General features: G+C 44.5%; 1 protein-coding gene across 1 annotated transcript in view; it reads right to left on the bottom strand.

Moving 5' to 3' along the window:
* Positions 1-16764, bottom strand: part of LOC122944554 (mitotic spindle assembly checkpoint protein MAD1-like) — a 71424-nt gene extending 54660 nt beyond the window's left edge. Inside the window, exons 1-9 of the mRNA XM_044302956.1 lie at positions 16697-16764; positions 14959-15132; positions 13680-13820; positions 10559-10738; positions 7594-7718; positions 6072-6153; positions 5061-5191; positions 3373-3487; positions 2013-2074 (exon numbers count right to left, since the gene is read on the bottom strand). Of these exons, the coding sequence (XP_044158891.1) occupies positions 2013-2074; positions 3373-3487; positions 5061-5191; positions 6072-6153; positions 7594-7718; positions 10559-10738; positions 13680-13820; positions 14959-15111 (989 nt within the window). The 5' untranslated portion in view covers positions 15112-15132; positions 16697-16764. The remainder of the gene's footprint in view (positions 1-2012; positions 2075-3372; positions 3488-5060; positions 5192-6071; positions 6154-7593; positions 7719-10558; positions 10739-13679; positions 13821-14958; positions 15133-16696) is intronic.
* Between the last annotated feature and the right edge of the window lie 1185 nt (positions 16765-17949).

The raw sequence follows: 17949 nt of genomic DNA, 5'->3' as shown, positions 1-17949 counted from the left end.
CTTCTCTTCACCGTTTACCTGCTCGCCGTCGCAACTGCAGCAGTGAGCAGTGTAATTACAACTGCTCTGTCCCCATTCACTTTATGGGACGGTATACACTTTAGTATGCACTTGAACAGATAGAGCTGTCCCTTAGAAGTGAATGGAGACGCCATACTTGTAATTACACTGCTCGCCGCTGCAGTTGCGATGATAAACAAGGAGAAGGCAGAGCTCGTACCAGCAATGCTCTCTCTTGAAAACAGCTGATCGACGAGGGGTGCTGGGAGTCGGATCCCCACCGATCAGATATTGATGACCTATCCTGAGGATAGGTCATCCGCATATAAAAGCAGACAACCAGTTCAAAGGTATAGCCACAATGGATGGATTTCCACTGCAGATTCTGAGGAATTTCAGCAGACGAAAATCAGCTGATGCATTGAAAAGGGTGAAACGCGCAAACTGCAAGTCAATAACTGCCTGAGATTTCCTACACAGTGCGGGGATCAGATTTGCTTTAAGAGGACCTGTCCCCTCTCCAGACAGGTCTGTTTTAGTAACTACTTACATTCCCCATGTAACAAAAATTCAGGAGCATCTAATTATATGACTCTGCGTTGTTGCATTCCTTTATTATTCCTACTACAAGCTATGAATTAAAGGGAACCTGTCACCGGGATTTTGTGTATAGAGCTGAGGCCATGGGTTGCCAGGTGGCAGCTAGCACATCCGCAATACCCAGTCCCCATAGCTCTGTGCTTTTATTGTGTAAAAAACTATTTGATCCATATGCAAATTAAACTGAGAAGTGTCCTGTACGTGAGATGGATCAAATCTGTTTTTTTACACAATAAAAGCACACAGAGCTATGGGGACTGGGTATTGCGGATGTGCTAGCGGCCATCTAGCAACCCATGTCCTCAGCTCTATACATCAAATCCCGGTGACAGGTTCCCTTTAATTATTAGCAGTTTGCAATAAAGGTCCAGCAGGGTGTTACCAGTTGGGGGGGGGGGGGTCCCTGCACAGTCTTACAGAATCCAATCAGTGCTGCCAGTGTCAGACTGTGCAGGGACACACCGCCAACTGTTAACACCCAGTTGGACCTTCATTGCAACCTGCTTTTCACCAGCAATTCATACATAAACGTCTAGCAGGAATAATATAAGAAAGACACAACATAGAGTGATAAGAATAGATGCTCCAGAATTGTTATTACATGCGGAATGTAAGTAATTACTAAATCAGCCATGTCAGGTGACAGATCTTTTTTAAATCTCATCCACTTCGATGTAACTGCAAAATCCTGAAGATTATTCTTCTGCAGAAAAAAAAAAACAATAGCATTTCCGCCATGTGGCTGTACCCATATAGGTAAGGCTTGTTCGTTCCACACAGCTGACATGACTTATTTCTTACTGATATTGTATTATAGCCTAGAGCAGCATTCAGAATTCTGCCGATTCAGTCTGTTGTCAGATACACCGTAAATGAGCTGAGCTCCTATGAAGAAATGGAACAGTTAACTTTTCCTATGTCAGAGTCCTGCAAAGTACCTGGCGTAATGAGAATACCTCGTACTATGCAAGTTACAAGTGCAGGCTTTGTGTAGACACTGAACAAGCATGGTAGAAGTTTTGAGTTCAATTATTTAAATGATTGCAGAATTCTGAGGAAGCACAAGCCATAATTGCTCAGCCATATAGACGCAGCAGTAAAGCAGGGTGAGGATCAAGCAGATCAGCCAACAAGCGAGTGACAGAGAGCGCAGAGCACTCTCCGGCCACTCGATCTTCTGTGCATGATGTAAATGTTAAGATTTAATCTGCTCAAAGGCACCAACAGCTGATTTTCCTGTGGGAATAGGTGGTCGGCTGCGCATTTTCTCTACACTAGCTGCGCTGAAATCTCTTGGATAGCCAGGGCAGATATCCACACAGCGCTTCGATTGTTCCTAAAGGGCAGACCTGCTATTTTGCTCTTTCACAACATGAAAAATGACTCCACTTATCCAGACATTAGGCACCTACTTGATGTCGAGACCAGTCGTTTTCTCCATGTTTTCCCAAATCTTTAATTTCTTAAGTATTTTCTGTAATAAGAAAAAAAGAAAAATTGCATTCAGCATACATTTCCCAGCAGACAAGTAGATTTCAATATTTTATCTGTAGGATATATAATATGGCAAAGCCCACACACTGACTTACACGGAAGGGACGGCCTCAAGATTGACAAACCTTTAAACATAAGAAGTAGTCCGCTATTAACCACCTCACTGCTTTGTCCCAGTCCAGCTCTAGCAGTAGGATAAGTAGCTAACTGGATGGGGGAGGGCCGCTTTAGGTGCCGCTATCTCCTGAATGGTAGCAGCTACAAACATGCAACTGGTCTTGTTTGAAAGCTGACATTCCTTGTATGAAAGCCTGGAATGTCAGCTTTCAAACAAGACCAGTTGCATGTTTCTCCATTCAGGAGATAGCAGCATCTAAAGTGGCCCTCCCCCGTCCAGTTAGCTACTTTTCCCACTGCCCAAGCTGGACTCGGGCAAAACAGTTAGGTGGTTATACACCTGGCTTTGTCAGCATCTCATTTCACTTGCAGTAGCCACCGCAGGCAAAATGTAATATAGCATGTGGCCATTTAATGGAATGGATATCTACACAACAGAAGAATGAACGGGGTACAGCAGAGCAGCTACTACTGGCTCTACACTTCGGATCATATTGGGGGGGGGGGGGGGGGGGAGGTCCTGAACATGTAACTCCATAAAAAGGCTCTCTAGAACATCTATATGTCTTAAAGGGGTTTTCCAGGAATAAAATATTGATTACCTGTCCCCAGGATACATGATCAGTATCTGAGCTGTTGGTGTCCGACTCACAGCACACCTGCCAATCCTCTATTTGAAGAGGCCCCTGCTCTCAAATGAGAACTTTGGTCTGTTCATACTATACAAAGCACAGCGCCGTACACCGTACAGGGATCAGCAACCTCTGTCGTTCCAGCTGTTCTGAAACTACAAGTGTTCTTTTCACATCTATCTACGAACAGCCAAGTATGTTTGCATGCTGGGAGTTGTAGTTTCACAGCAGCTGGAGTGCCAAAGGTTGCTGATCCCTGGAATAGAAACTTAGTATTGCAGCTCCGTCCCATTCACTTGAACAAGACTGCACAAAGGCCATGTGACCAATGAGCGTGATGTCACAGGTCAAGGAAGAGAATACAGCGATGGCCCAGGCGGCGCAGTCCCTGCCAGCAGCCAAGGGGCTGGGATGTCAGAAGTCGGACCCCAATGATCTGAGGATAGGTCACCAATACTAGGTAACCAATTTAAATCGGCCACATGAAAAGGATATGTGGAAATTATTATGCTAACCATGTGTCACTTACTTCCTTGTCGAGCTCTAAAGCCACCAGCTCTTCGTTCATCCTCTCGTGGCGCTCGGCTGTTCTACGCAGCGATTCCACCTCTTCTTTCAGAAGTGCGTTATTTTCTCTCATTTCCCTGAATAAAGCAGAAAATTAAGCACATAAAGTCAAATTAAACAATTTAGTAAAGTACCAAAAAATAATGTCCGTCTACATATTTAAAAGCAGCCCCAGAGTGAGGAAATGCTGTAATACTGGAGATTTAAGAAAACTTGTGCGAAGGGACAGCGGAAATGGGAGAAGGAGAATAGGAGATGGAATACAATTAAGGGTAACTTTCCAGTTGCACCAGGTTTGATAAGTAGAAGGCTATTATGTATTATACTGCTATGCCTTGAAATTTACTAAAACCTACTTACAAATGAAGCCGGGACCCCACTAAGAGCAAGAACAGGTAGATGATAAGTACCAGTGGCTTTTGTTCTAGGAGACTCTAGCAGTCCTTATATTCACGCGACCATATGTATTTTGCAGAGTGCCTATTCTTCCCGGCAAAACGGACATGTTCTCTTTTTTGCAGGACTGTGGAACAGCCATACGGATACAGACAGCACATGGTGTGCAAGCCGCATTTTTTGCGGCCCCATTTAAACACAGATCGGATGCGACCAGATATACGGTTGTGTGAATAGGGCCTTACTTGGATGTTCATTCATCTGAATGGCTGTCATGTAATACTACATTTCTCCTGCAGAGGCGAGGCAGAAGTAGTGCCTGGCTGGCGATGACTACCAATCCTTCACTGCTTTACCTTAATTTCCGTTTCATTGTGGCATCTGCTTAACAAATTACACTGAAACTGAATTTCCTAATTCAACTCCCTACAAGAGATATTTCGGGAGACACCACACCGCTAGCGGCACATGGGCAGTAACTGGTCCAAAAGAGGAAGCAGAGTCTCTTTGCTTCTGCCGCTACTTGGAGCGGCGGCGCTGGCACAAGACTGTCAAGGCCGGGAGAGATGTCCGGCCCTGTCAATAAAGTGGCAGTGGGGGCCACCCCTCACAGGTCTAGAACTCTTATTGATGACACAAATAGGTTCATACAAATAGATTTACTCATCTCTCCACTGCAAGTAATCACTGACCTGAAAGTTACACTGTTGAGGCAAGCGATTGGCAGCAGTGGTCATTGTGACATTAAACCAGCAGGGAGAAGCAGAATGGAAGCGCCAGAGTGACAGACGAATCAACAGGTAAGGCTACTTTCACACTGGCGTTTTGGCTTTCCGTTTGTGAGATCTATTCGGGGCTCTCACAAGCGGTCCAAAACGGATCAGTTTTGCCCTAATGCATTCTGAATGGAAAAGGATCCGCTCAGAATGCATCAGTTTGCCTCCGTTCAGTCACCATTCCGCGCTGCTTGCAGCGTTTTGGTGTCCGCCTGACTAAACTGAGCCAAACGGATCCTTCCCCCATTCACTTTTCATTTCACAAATCCGTCTGTGCATATCCATGACGGATCTGCACCAAACGCGAGTGTGAAAGTAGTCTGAATGGTGTAATTTTGCTACTATACACCATCCCCTGCTTTTTCCTATCCTCAGACAACCCATTTGAGGAGAACAGTGAATTTTCAGGACGGATCTACTTTGTCAAAAATGTCACCGGCCCAGGGATCAAATATAGTGATTATGGCCACGGATATACCTGAGGTAAGAATTCTCTTCTCTCAGCTGCTGTAGTTCTCTCTCAATTTTGGGTAGTTTTTCAAGATCAGATTTCATGCTCTTCACAACTGCAGCATCCTGCTCCTGAGATGACAGTTTCTGTTCCAAAGTCTGTGCAAAGTAAAATAACTAAGTTACTGGCAACCAAGCAAACCCTATTTAAAGGGTCATTCCCATCTCATACTTCTAGCATATCACTAGGACACGTTATGACTTTATGATTAGTGAGGGTCCAACCTCTGCTCACCCCATGGATACACAGAATAGAGGGGCCACAGTCCTGATTTTGTGTTTTTTTCCTGAACATGGACATCCCAGTCAGGCAGCTGTGCAGGTAACGGCGACAGAGCCCAATTCACTTTAGTATAGCTGTGCTGCGGCTCCATGCACAATCGAGTGGCTGGGGTGCCATTGTACAGGAAATGACTGAATGGGAAACGGTGTTGGAAAAATCACTGTAACTCTTAATTTTCTGGGCCAGTAATGGTCCCATATGTCAGACCACCATCAGATGAAGTCCGTTTGACATCCGTTTTTTTGGGGGACCCATTGACTTTAATGGGTCTGTGCTCCGCATTTTGCAGGCAAGAATAGGACATGTTTAGGGATGAGCGAACTTCTGTTTTCATGTTCGGCATACAAGTTTCGGGGTATCTAAGAATTCCGTTACGGATTCCGCTACCACGAACCATAACGTCCGCAACGTGTTTTGCGGATCCACAAAACACAGAGAGCTGCAATGTGCGTTCCGCACATTGCCGGCACTAATAGAATATGCCTGTTCTTGTCCGCAATTGCGGACAAGAATAGGACAGGTTCTATTTTTTTGCGGAACGGAAGTGCGGATCCGACATCGTGCTGCCCCATAGGAATGAATGGGTCCGCAATTCCGTTCAGCAAAATGCAGAACAAAATTGCAGACGTGTGAATGGACCCTAAGTTTAACAAAGGTGCCGTTTGCAACAGTTACAAAGATCTGTAATTTACCAACCTTTATCTTTATTTCACAGTCAGCATTTAACGCCTGGAGTTCCTGCAATGCCTGTGTCGTCTGACTGCCATCCTGCAGCTTCCTGTAAAACACACAGCATTAGGCTACATGCACACGACCGTATTTTGTTTCAGTGTCCGATCCGTTTTTTTTGCAGATAGGATGCGGACCCATTCATTTCAATGGGTCCGCAAAAAACAAGGACAGCACACAGTGTGCTGTCCGCATCAGTATGTCCGTTCCGTTGCTCTGCTAAAAAAATAGGATTCCATACGGAATGTCATCCGTTTTTTTTGTGGAACCGCAATTTGCGGACCGCAAAACACACACGGTCGTGTGCATGTAGCCTTACACAATACATGGAAAGGAACACTGCTCATTCACCCATTTAGCTTCCCAATATCAGTTACCTAAAACAGACTTCTAAAAATTATTTAAGAATCAGTCACTCCTTTTCCCAAATCCAGATCAACGAGCCAATATTTCCTAAATCTGAATTTACATTCTTTTCTACTCAAAATCTTATAACGAAAGGTATTTCTAACTTCTATGCTGAAACAATAGCGAAGTTAAAAAATAAATCTGTATTACAATTACAATGGGAAAGAGACCTAGGAACAACCTATTCTCCTGCCTGCGTTCAACTGTACTAATTAAATATCCAAAAGGAATGCACCACTGTGAACCCTCTCGAAAAATACTTCTGAGATGGCACCTAACATCGGTAAAAATAAACCATATGGATCCCAACTACTCTGATCTATGCTGGAAAAATTGTGGAGCCCAAGGAACCTATCTACATCTATGGTGGACATGTAAAAAAATCCAAACTTTTTGGAAAACGGCATTTGAAAAACTAAACAAGATGCTCCATATAAATATCCAACCATCTCCAGACTTTGGCCTCATGCACATTTTTTGCGGCTCGGATGCGGACCCTATAACTTCAATGGGGCCGCAAAAGATGCGGACAGCACTCCGTGTGCTGTCCGCATCCGTTGCACCGTTCCGTGGCCCCACAACAAAAAAAAATATATAGCATGTCCTATTCTTGTCCATTTTGTAGACAATAGGCATCTCTACAATGGGCCGCCCATTCCATTCCGCAAATTGCGGAAGGCACACGGACGGCTTCCTTTTATTGCGGATCCGCGGTTTGCGGACCGCAAAAAACGGCACGGTCGTGTGCATGTAGCCTTTGCCTTATGTTTCCTATCAAATCCACCTATTGCACAACATACCAAAACAGTGGGATCCCATATAAAACCGGCCGCAAGAAGCCTCATAGCACAAAAACGGAAAAGCGCAGAAATCCCTACCATCTCAGAAATTAGGACATCGGTATCATACGCACACAGTATGGAAATTAAATATGCATCAATATGGCATTAGCAATCACTCTGGAGGAGATCGCTGCATGTACATCTTGTACTTTCCATAGCATCACAATTCTCTGGCTCATTTTGCGATTAGGATGTGGTCTAATTTTTAGAAATTAATGTACACCCAATAAAACACTTACTTGCGCTGAATTTCCAACTGTTCGGTCAGTTCCTGCTTCTCCGTCTCCTGGCTTTTTAGCTGCATTTCTAGATTCATGATTTTAATTTGGAATTCCGACACCTTTCCCTTTAGAACACTAATAGCCTAAATGAATAATAATGAAAAATAATTGAAGTAAATTAGTAAAAATTGTTCGGCAAACCGCAAGTGACAAGGTTTCATCACTGACAAAAACCTCTTCCTAAACATCCATGTTACTAATGAACACGGATAATTTGCCGCCATAAAATCCTGGACAAATTTTGAAAAAGGAAGCGAGTCCCTGAATTTCATTCCAGCCAACACGCCGTCCATGTATATAAGGTGCATTTACGACGCAATTTGCAGAATACGTTTGGTGTATGCACAGGGAAGGCACCCTGTGGATCATAGGCCACCTTTGCTCAATGGAGGCCAAAACAGTGCCCTTCGTGCCTCCACTGGACTGGTATATCTTTTTTTTTTTTTGCATGGTCTAATATATTGTAGTTGACTACACTATTTTACACAGATGTATCCAGTAGGGGGGGGGGGGGACATACATGGGGGTCATTTAACAAAATTTTGCCGCAATTGCCATTTTCACACTACCCTCGACACTTTCCAAAAAAAGGGGGCATTGCAAGGGTCCCTCATTATCATCAGTTGTAGCAGTTTTCTAGCGTAGGTTTCAATCAGGCGCGTTGACTTGATAAACCTACCACTAACTGTGCAGTATACACTTTTTAACAAGACAGAATTTGGGTGGCGCATGCCACTGTACACCTACATATGTCGGGCAACCCTCCTGACTCACACCGCTGACACAGTGTGAATGCACTCTAACTGAATCCCCACCATCTCCCCAGCTCTAAATATGCATGCTGGGATAGGCAACATTTGCACATTTACTACAACATGGAGAAGCAGAGGAGCCATCGTCAGTCACCTCCCGCCTCCTGTAATCAAACATGACAGGTCTCTGCTTCCCCAGGTGATACATGGACTTCCCAATACAAATTCAATTACCAGTTGATCCAGCAATATGTCTAAGCCCCATGGCCAGCTTTAGCAGCTCCTCTTCATCATGACGTCACTACAGCTGTTAAAGGACTGAGTGCACTTAACCGTTTCTGTATCACCCCAGGATTATAATTGATAGTGCTCATGTATGCGTTGCCAACAGAGGGTAGATTTTCCCAATGATCAGACCCCACCATTTAGACCAGGACTATGCTACAATTTTGGGCATGTGACCAAAAATGTGCGCAATCTGTATGCAACTTAAGGCGTATTTACATGCACTGACCAAGCAGGTAATTATCAGGAAGGGACTGTGTGTGCGCACATGTGTCCCGCTGGGGCCACGGACTGCATGAATGACAACAATTTCTACAGTGCTCCAGAACATGTGGATCTTAGAATGAGTTCACATCATGTTTTTGCCATCCATTTAACATACATGTTGGGGGAAAAAAAAAAAAAAAAGATATAAAAGTGTAGCACACCACACTTTTGTATCCTGCAGAGAACGGTAAAAAACATATACGTTTGATGAATGGACGCCACTGTATGGCATAAGTCTGAAGCATCCGTTTAACGTATACGTTTTTTGCATGTTAAACTGAGGGCAAAAACATGATGTGAACTCACCCCTAGATCAGCAACGCTGGAAAAAGTTACTTGAGCTTTGTGACCAAAAATCCAGTAGATATATATTTTTTGCCACGTCGCATGCAGTAATGCCAACCATTACTGGTGATGTCTCAACACAACCCTATGATCTTGGTTTAGTGCCACCAAAGTCGCCATACAGTCCTAGCCTTAAACATACCATAAATATGTATGCTAAAGCCTGTAATTAGACAGGCAGATCAGCAAGTGATTGTCGGGAGTGAAGCGTTCCCTCCGGCAATTGCCTGCTAGCTAGTGGAGGAGACCGCTATTATATGCAGCAATTTTCTCTGCAGCCTTGGGAGGAGCGATCGCTAGGCCATCGTTCGTCCCCATAGTGTCTAAAGATTTGCCGACAGAATATCGCTATAACGCTGGGTTTACGCGCGTTTTTTGTAATAGTAAACGCGCGTTTGTGTCATTGACTGCAGTGTCCTATGGCCACAAACGCGCGTCAAAACGCCCCAAAGAAGCTCAAGTACTTGTTTGAGCGTCGGGCGTTTTACAGCGCGTTCGTACGCGCTGTAAAACGCCCAGGTGTGAACCATTCCCATAGGGAAGCATTGGTTTTCATGTCTTAAGCGTTTTACAGCGCGTTTGAACGCGCTGTAAAACGCTCAGGTGTGAACCCAGCGTTAGACAGCACGATCTGCCGCCGTAAAGCGCAGATTTTTAAGCACGCTTAAAAAAAAAAAAAAAAAAAATGAATTGCCCGATGAGAGTTTGCTCATTCATTTGGCAATTGGCGGCAGTATTACACAGGCAGATGATCGCTTTCACACTAGCGTTTTCCCTTTCCGCTATTGAGATCTGTCATTGGGTCTCAATAGCGGAGGAAAACTCTTCAGTTTTGTCCACCTTGACGGTGAATGGGGACAAAACTGAACGGAATGCACCAGAATTCATTCCGTTTGATTGCGTTCCCATGACGCACACAAAAGCGCAGCAAGCAGCGTTTTGAGTGCGCCCTGGGATGCAGAGCAAGACGGATCCGTCATGACTCACAATGTAAGTCAATAGAGACGGATCAGTTTTCTCTGACACAAAAGAAAACTGATCCGTCCCCCATTGACTTACCATGGTTTTAGAGACAGATCCGTCAATGCTATGTTAAAGATAATACAACAGGATAGGTTCATAATGGGTGCAGACAGTTGTATTATCATGACGGAAGCGTTTTTGCTGATCCATGACTGATCCATCAAAAACGCTGGTGTGAAAGTAGCCTAATACAGCCTTAATAAAAACCCTTTTGATCCGCTAAGAATTCTCATGTTACCAGGTATTTGTACCTCATTAGCCTCGTCGAGTTTGTTCTCTTTTTCTAGTAGTTTCTTGCTCTGTGATTCGATTGTCTTCTTATAGGACTTGTTCATTTCACATTCCTCCTGGAGTTTACTTTGAAATTCCATTTCTTTCTCCTCTAAAGCTTTGATGCGCGTAAGAAGATCTTGGTTCTTGTCTGCTTCCCGCTGGAAGAAAAAAAAAATGAAATAATGAAACTTTTCATCAGTTGTTATGGTAATAGTATAATAGTTCAGAAGTGCATTAATTCTGCAATTCAGGGCTGTGCAACTAGGACAAGGACTGTAATTATTTATGATGAGGTGCTCACAGTATAATTTGGGTTTTGAATTACTTTATATTATCAAAGGCAGATATACATACTGTAGCAAAAACATAAAATGGTGCATTCATGCATTCCACATTTTTTATACATTTTTGTTATAGCTGACAGTTTGGAGTGTGTTGTCATTTTTCAGAACCACTCATACTTCACCATTCTTCAGAGTACGGCAACATTTCATGCAATGACTGGTGTCGCAATACGACATGCTGTGGCGTGACAGTTGCAAAAAATGTAAACATGCAGGATTGTGTCTCACAGGACGTGACTTCTATTCCATAGAACGTAAGGCCTCATGCACATGGTTGTTGGCAAATTGCTGTGCCCAATGACCATGTGCCCACCGTATGCAGCTTCATTCATTTGAATGGGTTCCACGATCTGCACCACAAAAAAAAGTAGTGCATGCACAACTTTTTTGCAGTGCGGTGGCACAGACAGAAAACCCACGGAGTCGCTCCGTAGTGCTCTTGCGGCGTTCCATGCCTATGTTCCACACCGCACCTTCTGGACCCATTCAAGCATCCGTGATGGGGTGCACAAACGGCCGGTGCCCATATATTGCGGACCCGCTGTTTGCGGGCCACAATACGGGCGCCGGCCAACGACGGCAGTGTGCATGATGCCTAATGGAAGTCGCACACGATACGCGACTCACCTGCAACTTAGTCTACTTTTACACTCGCATTTTCGCTTTCCGTTTGCGAGATCCGTTCAGGGCTCTCACAAGCGGTCCAAAACGGATCAGTTTGCATTCTGAATGGAAAAGGATCCGCTCAGAATGAATCAGTTCAGTCTCCATTCCGCTTTGGAGACGGATACCAAAACGCTGCCTGCAAACGGTTTTCTCTGACACAAACTGGCACAATAGAAAACGGATCCGTCCTCCATTGACTTTCAATGATGTTCAAGATGGATCCGTCTTGGCTATGTTAAAGATAATACAAACGGATCCGTTCTGAACAGATGCAGACGGTTTTATTATCTGAACCGATTCGTCTGTACAGATCCATGACGGATACGCACCAAACGCGAGTGCGAAAGTAGCCTTAGCTGTGTTTTCTGAGCCAAAACGTAATTCTAAAATAATCGCTCAACAGAAAGTTGCACATATTTTCCTGCTGCACGACTTTTCTGCGATATGTCGCCGTGTAGCCGCACCCCAACACTTAAATGTGCACCACAACATTCCAGGAATGTTAAAAGATTCTGTGCACACCCTAGTTACAACAAAGCCATCACTGACCACCACTTTGAGAGATGGGCTGTGTGCAGTCCCGGCAGGAAAAATGCAGAACGACTTAGGAGGGATTTGTCCGAGATTGGCATTTCAAATTATTGCATTAAATTAATTAAGAGGCATGCATCTCAGGAGGTCTGTGTGGCAGAAATTGAATACTATGCCACAGAATTCAAATCCTGCCCAAAGTTTAGAAAAAAATGGTGTGGTGTAAACAGGCAAAAATCATTTGCACAAAAGAGCTTGCACAACAAAAATTTCAATTTTAAAAGGCTATGTAGACTTTCAGGGGGACAATTTTTTATGATTGCATTTTACTCATTCGGGCTAAAAACCATTCTTTTTTTCAATTGGTCTTTATTAAAAAATATTGAGCCGTTCTATCACAAAGGATTAACCGTTTTTATTTTTTAGCTGTGTGAACCCTACTTTCACAATGTACCCTAACCCTTATCTCTAAATGACTAAGAGGTCATAAACAGATACTTAAGCCAAATTCTTATCAGTAAGATAAGAACTGTGGTACGAGTGTTTATAAGGTCAGAGAGCAGCGATAAGGAGCCCGTCAGCTCCCTGCCTAATGGAGCAGACAGAAAATATAGATCTTTCTAATAGAGCATCTCGGCTCTGTACAGAGAATAGGGCTCCATATTTTTAATAAAGTCCAATTGAAAAAAAGATGTTTACCTCACAATGAGTACAATAATAAAAAATAAAATGCCCACAAAAGGTGTACATAGCCTTTAAAGCCACTTTCTGGCACAGGAGGCCTGATAAATCTCACAGCCATTCCCTCCCCCAGCGGTCTTTAGATTTATCGATACTGTAATACATGTCATGTTAAAGAGGCATTCCGGTTATAACAAGTTATCCCCTATACACATTATAGGGGAGAACTATTAGGACTCATGCACACGACCGTACGTATTTTGCGGTCTGCAAAAAATACGGATGACGTCCGTGTGCATTCCGTATTTTTCAGAACGGAACAGCTGGCCCCTAATAGAACAGTCCTATCCTGGTCCGTAATGCGGACAATAATAGGACATGTTCTATTTCTTTGCGGAACGTTTATACGGACATACGGAAACAGAATTCACACAGAGTACCTTCCGGTTTTTTTGCAGACCCGTTGAAATGAAAGGTTCTGTATACGTTCCGCAAAAAGAAAAAAAAAGAAAAACGGGACGGACACAGAAAGTAAATACGTTCGTGGGCATTAGCCCTTAGATTGGTGGGGGTCCTACCGCCGGCAGTAGAGTGTATTTACACAGCACGATCTGCTGCCAGCAAATGATGATTTAGGTGGCTACACAAAAGATCCAATTACCCGACGAATGAGTGTTTTGCTCATTCATCGGGTAATCAGCGGTACTTTTACAAAGCCAGATAATCGATAACGTGCATGCCTATGAATGCTCGTTAGCGATTATCTGGAGGATTCTCGGCCCACGTAAAGGGGCCTGAAGTACTAAACACATTGCACGACCTAGCTGGACGCATCCTCCAGAGATCACCAGTCAGCATTGCTCAGCACTCATCTCACCTCGTAGTTCCGGGCATTTGCACTGGCGTCCTTTTCTAGCTCGATACGAGCCCGCTTGTGGCTCAGCTCCATCTGAATCTTTTCCCTCTCCACCTGAATAAGATGCGACTTAGAGCGGATCTGTGCAGCCTGGTCCTCCAGCTGTAAGAAAGGAAGCCAACGTCAATGATCCGCTGTCTATATGCACTATGTAACTGTACAGTTCAACATTCATTCAGACAACCAGTTTACCAAAAACCCTATTCGGATCCCAATCTATAAAAGCCAAAGCCCCAAAATCAGAGCAGGTACCTCTCTGATGGGCACCGTTCACCCATGCATTATAATGGTCAGGCATGAATTATCACACTACACCTGCAGAGGAAATGTATGGCTAGCCGCAGCTCCCCCTGGCTAAAGGAGCTCATAGTCCGAGTTTTCTGAAATTTTCCGAAGCCTAGCCAAAAGGTTTCCAATCAGAAACATCCCCTTTAAGAGATGCCGAAATTTTTAACTATATTGTATTAGTTATCTGGTACTGATTCTACGTTACAGCCTGCATTATAAACCAGAGCTGAATTCATAATTCTGCAGGATGTCACTGGAAAGAGTCAGCAAGTTTGTCAACAGACCAATCCCTAGCGGAGTATCTCCGGCAAGGACTTTCGGCAGGCTTTTCCGTCGGATGAACAGCCTGTCGGATCAGTCCTGCCGCTAGTGAACGCATGCCCCTGGACTGCCGCTCCGTCCCCATTGACTATAATGGGAGCGGGGCGGGGGCACGGCGAAAGGCTGCCCAAATGTCGGACATGTTGTAGTTTTATTCCAGCAGCCTCTCGCCGTGCCTCCGCCATTATAGTCAATGGGGACAGAGCGGCAGTCCGGGGGGCACACGTTCACTAGCAGCAGGACGAATCAGACAGGCTGTTCACCCGACGGAACAGCCTGCCGGAGGTCCGTGCCGCTAGTGTGAAAGTAGCCTTAGCTGCTATAATGCAGGAAGGAGCAGAAGTCACTTCCCAGGATTCGCGTCACCAGACCAAACTCTGAAGAGCTATGGGAGTCAGCAAGAAATGCCAAAAGATTCCTGCGCTGAGGCCTGCAGAACTGTGAATGCAGCTCTGAAGTATCATACAGGATCGGCAAATAAAAATGCAAAAAAATAAATAAATAAAAAATGTAAACTCAACCTCTTTATGTAGATTACATCACACGTAGACAGTAAAATTGGGTTCACAGAAAAACATTTGCTTTCCAAATATGAAAAATAACCCCGCTGGCGGACTCAGAAACTAATTACCAGAAATCTCTGCTGAAACTGCATCTGTAAAGAGGCTTCGGTTGTGTTGGAGGTGTTGGCGCTGGGTGGGGTACCGTCAAAGGGCTGAGAGAGGAATTTATTGAAAGATCGGAGGGTGGAAAGAACAGTGGTGTTGTCTTCAATTTCCTCCATCTTGACTGTTTTCAACGAGGCCTGTAACGTAAGAAAGCACAAAAATACAATATAAACATTCACATTAAAAAACTCAACAGGGATTTCCAGCAAAGCGTCTGATTTCCCCACTTCCCAAATAGAGTTCATGTACAGCCCTGAGAATTGGATAGACCCAGCGCTCATCGAGGAGGCCTGCGTCTGGGGGCGGTGATAGCGGTCAAGCACGTGTATCGCCAATCATTCACATTGAGACTGCCAGAAATAGGGGAGCACTGTATATGATCTCAGGCGGCCCCATAGAGGATGAATGGAGAGGCACTGCAGGTCCATCCATTTCCCGGTACACCCAAACAATAACTTGGCAAAATCCCAGCGCCTTTGCAGATAAAATGCAACTTTTACCTAAAAAAATTATAATAATTTAAAAAACGTTGCACCATCCTCCGGCAATGCGCTTCGCGCAGTCAGTGCTTTGTCACAGTCCAAAGGCGGACTCGACAAGAAAAAATGTAAACACATGAGCTGCCAATGAAGCGTAAGCGCGAGAAACGCAATATGCCTAACCTGTGGCCCTCTGGCTATTGCAAAACTACAACTCCCAACATGACTGGGAGTTGTAGTCCTTGGCATGGACTTGCACAGACGCAGTTGTGTAAGTGAAAAGAAAGTTTAAAAAGCGCAAGTCCAAAATGCGCTGTACCGCACCAATACCGTATGAATGAGCATTTGCCCACAGGACTGAGAACTTAGCGGTAGTCGAGCAAACTTGTATTTTCACGTTCGGCGTATCTATGGATTCTGCTACCGCGGACGGTAACGGAATTCTTAGACAACCCGAACCTTGTACGCCAAACTCGACAACAGAAGTTCGCTCAACACTTCTTCGAGGTCCTAACAATTATTTTTCATCTGTCCTATTGTGAAGTGGGCAGAGCGGGTTCCCATGGAAGTGAACGGGTGCAGAGCTGCAGTCACCAACTCTGTCCACAACACGACGGGGGCGCCACCTAACCGGATCAGTCGTAGTGTACGCTTTAATAGCGTTTTCAGGTATTGATATACCTCCAATGAAAAGAAAAGGGAAGGGGAGGGGGGGGGCGCAATGTGAACCCTGTCTTACTGGAATTCAGCCATGGCGTGTAAAAAATAAAAATGTAATTGTTTACATTCACAGACAGCAAGCAGAAATCTTGAAGACGACCAACAAAGTATAAGGAAAGCGCAGCACATGTGAATACACACCGACTGAGCTTTATTTCCACAGAACGCGACCGATAATTCGCCATGACGCACACGGAAAGCGCAGGACGCGGATTCCGCATCATTTATATAAAAACAGGGCTGCACCTCCTATTCGTGGTCAGTCAGAGCCTATGGAGAGGGCTGATGGCCTGGACCCCAAGAGCTCACACTCTACAGGACCTGGAGGGAACCCCAGGCAACCTATGGGTAGCCATACTACAAACCAAGCTGTGTAACTACAAGTCTCAGCATTCCTCGCCTGACCTGCTAGGACTTATAGTTCTACAGTCAGTACACTAACTGAGGAAAACTGACTACTACGCCCATCATGCCACTATTATGAAGCAGGCAGAGCACTCACCTGCTCTTCACACACTGCCCGCTGCCGGGGAACTGAAGAGTCCCGCTCACAGCTGCCTCTCACCAGCTCTCGCGAGAGACGAGTTCCCGTACCGTAAGTCTCGTTGTTAGGGAGCATTACCGTAGTGACTGGATGAGCAGGGCAGCACGTTCTGTTTGTGGATTTTTTTTAAATAGTTTTTATTAGTTTTTTTTTGTTTTATTCAGTGTAGTTTTGCAATGTTTATATAGAATACTGTCAGCCAAGTGAATGTGAGGTTATATGTAATGGGACAATGATGACTACTGCCCTGCCGGATACTAACAGAACACCAGGGATGATGGTACTTGGATAAAGTTAAGATGTAAAATGACCTCAGGTTTGTGTCTCTCAGGCTCCATGTCCCATCATTTCTAATTCGGTGGGAGGAGCTTAGCTTTTTGCTCCGCCCATTTACATGCATCTACTTACTGACAGGTAATTGCTATACAGTGGACCCACTTTCTGTCCTTTCTGTCCTTGGAGTCATGGAGAGCGCATATTTACTAATATTTTATCTGGAAAATTTCCCCCCCCCCCCCCCCCCCAGAACACCTCTAAACCTCTTGGGGGCGTTATAATTACTGGGGTGCTAACATGGGGACATAACTACGGGGCGGTGTAGGGGTCATTATAACTAGTTGCACTACAAGGGACAATAGAACTACAGGGGCACTATAGGGAGGCATTATTAATATTGGGGGCACTATAGGCAGGCATTATTAATGCTGGGGGCACTATAAGGAGGCATTATTAATATTGGGAGCACTATAAGGAGGTATTATTAAAGCTGGGGCACTATAAGGAGGCATTATTAATATTGGGAGCACTATAAGGAGGGATTATTAATGCTGGGGGCACTATAAGGAGGCATTATTAATATTGGGAGCACTATAAGGAGGGATTATTAATGCTGGGGGCACTATAAGGAGGCATTATTAATATTGGGAGCACTATAAGGAGGTATTATTAAAGCTGGGGCACTATAGGGAGGCATTATTAATATTGGGGGCACTATAAGGAGGTATTATTAAAGCTGGGGCACTATAAGGAGGCATTATTAATATTGGGAGCACTATAAGGAGGTATTATTAAAGCTGGGGACACTATAGGGAGGCATTATTAATATTGGGGGCACTATAAGGAGGTATTATTAAAGCTGGGGGCACTATAGGGAGGCATTATTAATATTGGGGGCACTATAGGCAGGCATTATTAATGCTGGGGGCACTATA

The sequence above is a fragment of the Bufo gargarizans genome, chromosome 8, assembly GCF_014858855.1.
Source record: "Bufo gargarizans isolate SCDJY-AF-19 chromosome 8, ASM1485885v1, whole genome shotgun sequence".
Classification (NCBI taxonomy): Eukaryota; Metazoa; Chordata; class Amphibia; order Anura; family Bufonidae; genus Bufo; species Bufo gargarizans.
The sequence above is the reverse complement of the archived record's forward strand: the minus strand, read 5'-3'. Positions and strand labels throughout refer to the sequence as shown.